General features: G+C 62.2%; 2 protein-coding genes across 2 annotated transcripts in view; one reads left to right on the top strand and one right to left on the bottom strand.

Annotated features, from left to right (window-relative positions):
* The window catches only part of FAM173A (family with sequence similarity 173, member A), a 3,064-nt gene extending 1,896 nt beyond the window's left edge, over window positions 1-1,168 (top strand). The window contains exons 2-5 of the mRNA XM_010837370.1: window positions 139-308; window positions 401-541; window positions 735-785; window positions 913-1,168. Coding sequence (XP_010835672.1) covers window positions 139-308; window positions 401-541; window positions 735-785; window positions 913-1,134 — 584 coding nt within the window. The 3' untranslated portion in view covers window positions 1,135-1,168. The remainder of the gene's footprint in view (window positions 1-138; window positions 309-400; window positions 542-734; window positions 786-912) is intronic.
* Window positions 1,169-1,192: 24 nt separating this feature from the next.
* Window positions 1,193-3,435, bottom strand: part of CCDC78 (coiled-coil domain containing 78) — a 5,184-nt gene continuing 2,941 nt past the window's right edge. The window contains exons 2-8 of the mRNA XM_010837357.1: window positions 3,365-3,430; window positions 2,951-3,138; window positions 2,679-2,820; window positions 2,514-2,557; window positions 1,840-1,906; window positions 1,666-1,766; window positions 1,193-1,573 (exon numbers count right to left, since the gene is read on the bottom strand). Of these exons, the coding sequence (XP_010835659.1) occupies window positions 1,468-1,573; window positions 1,666-1,766; window positions 1,840-1,906; window positions 2,514-2,557; window positions 2,679-2,820; window positions 2,951-3,138; window positions 3,365-3,430 (714 nt within the window). The 3' untranslated portion in view covers window positions 1,193-1,467. The remainder of the gene's footprint in view (window positions 1,574-1,665; window positions 1,767-1,839; window positions 1,907-2,513; window positions 2,558-2,678; window positions 2,821-2,950; window positions 3,139-3,364; window positions 3,431-3,435) is intronic.

Raw genomic sequence — 3,435 nt, 5'->3', positions numbered from 1 at the left:
CCGGGGTGCGGCGGGCCAGCGCCGGCCGGGTGGGCTGGGCTGGGGCGGGTCGCTGAGCGCAGGTGTGAGGCGGAGGGTGCTGCTGCGCCGGGCCGGCGGGGCTGTGGGGTGGAGCTCGCTTCAAGTGGGACCTGACAGCCCTCGCCCAGAGAGGAGGCCTGGGAGGCGGGCCCCACCCTCACAGCCCCGTCTTCCGCGTCCAGGTGCCGTATGTCGGCGCGAGTGCCAGGCAGGTGGAGCACGTGTTGTCGTTGCTGCGAGGCCGTCCTGGGAAGACAGTGGACCTGGGCTCTGGGGACGGCAGGATTGTAAGGACTGTGTGTGTTGGGGACATCTTTGCTATAACCTTTTCTGTGAGCGCGCCTCCGCGTCTCTTGGTCCTGACTCTCTGGGCCCACAGGTGCTGGCTGCCCACAGGTGCGGCCTCCGCCCCGCTGTGGGCTACGAGCTGAACCCCTGGCTGGTGGGACTGGCGCGGCTGCGTGCCTGGAGGGCAGGCTGTGCTGGCAGTGTCCGCTACCACCGTGAGGACCTCTGGAAGGTAACCTAGGGAGCCCTGGATCCCCTCAGACCCCACGCCTTATCTCCATGCTTCCAGTTCTGGCATGGCCGCTCTGCTGACAGCGCCGAGTTCCTCTTACCACCTGGCAGGCTGGGGCTGGGCCTTGGAAGCTGTGGTGACTCCATGCCCACCAAACCTCTTTCCCAGCTGGGGTGACTTCCTCTTCCTGCAGGTGAGCCTGAGGGACTGCCATAATGTGTCTGTGTTCCTGGCTCCTAGTGTGGTAGGTCTGGGGTTTGCTGACTTCATGGGACGCCCAGGCCATCCCCAGTGTAGGCACTGGACCTGGAGGAGCTGCTAGGGGGAGCCATGTCCCCCTGGCCCACGCCACCCTCCCCTCTCTCCCACAGCTCCCATTGCTGGAGGACAAGCTGCAGGCAGAGTTGCCTGCAGGAGCCCGCGTGGTGTCTGGGCGCTTCCCCCTCCCCACCTGGCAGCCTGTGGCTGTGGTAGGTGAGGGCCTGGACCGAGTCTGGGCCTATGACATCCACAGAGGTGGGCCCGCTGGGCAGGCTGTGCCAGGGCCCAGTTCTGCCTCCGTACTTGGAACCCCCAATTCTCAGAATGGCTGACTGCAGGCATTAAAGACTCTGGGCTCCACCCTGATTCTCTCTCTTTTTTTTTTTTTTTAATATTTATTTGGTTATGCTGGGTCTTAGTTGCAGCAGTGGGATGTTTTGAGAACTCTTAGTTGTGGCATGTGGGATCTAGTTCCTTGATCAGGCATTGAACCAGGGTGCCCTGCATTGGGAGTGTGGAGACTTAGCCACTGGACCACAAGGGAAGACCCCACCCTGCTTCTTGTTGGCTGGAGGGCTGGGTGAAGTCATCTAGGGGGTGCTGTGGGGAGAGCGCCATGCTGGCTGACTATGAAGAGCTCTCCTCCAGGTTTGCCTGTTGACCAGTTAATGGTTGCAGGTCCTTGGGTGCTTGTCTGAAGGTATGGCCCCCACTTTCCAGGGGTCCCCTGTACCCACCAGCTTTCTCAGCCTCAGGATCTCCTGCTTGTACCTGCTCAGAGAAACCAGGTTAGTCACCTGCCTAGTTGTGGACAAGCCCTGCTGCCAGTGCCTGGAACCGAGGTCCCCGAATCCCAGGCCCACCTTCCCAGGTGCTGGTCCACATACTCCTGTAGCTCAGAAAGCTGCTCCTCTACCATCGTGGCGCGGACCAGCAGCTGTGCCCGCTCCCGCTCCAGCTCTGCCTGGCGTGGGGGACACAAGCCATGAGCTAGGCTCATTGTGAGGAGGGGCCTCGGGCCAGGCTCTGCTCACTACCTGGGTGCCACGGGCGAACTCCTGTAGATTCTGGCGGATCTGGGCCCAGGACGCAGCTTCCAGGCCCCTTGAGGGGAGGCAGAGAGGTGGGCATGAGAGCTGGCATTGACCCAAGTGCTGATCAACAACCCTGCTCAATCAGGGCCCTGCGGTCCTTGAGGTTCCTCCTGGGAGCAAGTTTGGGATGGCCCTGCCTGAGTCTTGGCGCCAGCTCTGTATGGCAGGGGGTGGGGGTGGGGGCCCCACTGGCCACTCAGAAAGCTGAGCCACCGGGCCAGCTTGGACAGTGACTGCAGTGTCAGTAAGGAGGCTTCATGTTGGGAACATGAAAGCACAAAGGCTGTGAAAGTAACCAGGCAGCTGCTCCTGCCTTGTCCTGGGTCGGGCCCTCTTCTGTCCACACCCCCAGTGGTCTACAGCTGGGGCTCCTGAGTCTCAGGCGAGATGTCCATTCCTTGGGGCGTCTCCCTGACCCTCCCATTCAAGGTTAGCCCCTCTCCTGTCAGGACCCCTCCTCACTCCAGGCGCTTGGTTTTCTGAGATAGTGTCTCCTAAGCAGGCCGAGACTGGAAGTCACAGCTAGATCACTTTATTTGCTGCAGCAACCAGAACACTGCCCCTGTAGTTAGCTTCCAGAATAAATGGGTCCCCCAGCACCCACACTAGGTACTCACTGTGGCTCTACTGTGCCCCCCTGGGAGACTTCACTGGATCCCTTCTGTGGGAACAAGAGCAGGGGTTGCTAAACAGGGCAGTCTGCTCCAAGGCCTGGGGGTTTGGGCTTGGCTGAGCCTGGAAGGGGTCCTGGGGTGGGTTAGGGGGCAGCAGGGAGGGGTCACCTGGGCCTTGAGCTTCTGGAGCTCCTTCTCCAGCCTGGCCTGGTCCTCCATCTGGTGGCTGGATTCGGTGACTGTGCTCAGGGGCAGCAGCGCCACATCCGAGGGAGCCGCACCAAAGGCAGCCCTGGGGGTCCCCTGGGCTCTGAAAGGGTTCACCAGCATTTGCTGCACACTAAGCCCCACACCGGGTCTCACAGGGCCGTCTGCCCCCCGATGCCCGCCTCAGGGAGGGGCCATCCACCCCCAGGTGCCAGTCTCAGGGAGGGGCCCACCTGTGGGCGGTCAGCAGCTCCTCATGCCTCCGGCTCAGATCTGCCAGGCACTTGCGGTAGAAGCGGGCAGCCCGGGCTAGCTGCTGCTCACGGCTGTGATGAGCTGCCCTAATGTCCTCCAGAGTGGTCTCCAGGAATGTCCGAAGGGCTGCGGCTGTGGGCTTCGGGCCTGCGCCATCTGCGTATCCCTGGAGGAGGCGGGGCCAGGACCGGGAAGGGCGGGGCTTGGTCGGATCCAATCTCCCTCTTAACTCCCTCCCTAGAGCTGGTCTGAGAATAGTGTGCTGGGTAGGCCTGAAGTCTCTCTAACAAGGTCAGGAGTCTCAGAGGTGGTTGATCGCGGTCAGGCCAGGCTCAGGCTCCCCAGGACCCAGAGGCCTCCCACCCAGTACGAGGCCACCCCTCGGTGCTCACGGCTACGGTTTGGGCGCAGTGCTGCAGTCGGATGGCATACGCTTCGTTCAGCTTCTTGAGTTGGAGCTGGA

The sequence above is a fragment of the Bison bison genome, unplaced genomic scaffold (genome assembly GCF_000754665.1).
Source record: "Bison bison bison isolate TAMUID 2011002044 unplaced genomic scaffold, Bison_UMD1.0 scf7180017845828, whole genome shotgun sequence".
NCBI classification, from domain to species: domain Eukaryota; kingdom Metazoa; phylum Chordata; class Mammalia; order Artiodactyla; family Bovidae; genus Bison; species Bison bison.
The sequence above is the reverse complement of the archived record's forward strand: the minus strand, read 5'-3'. Positions and strand labels throughout refer to the sequence as shown.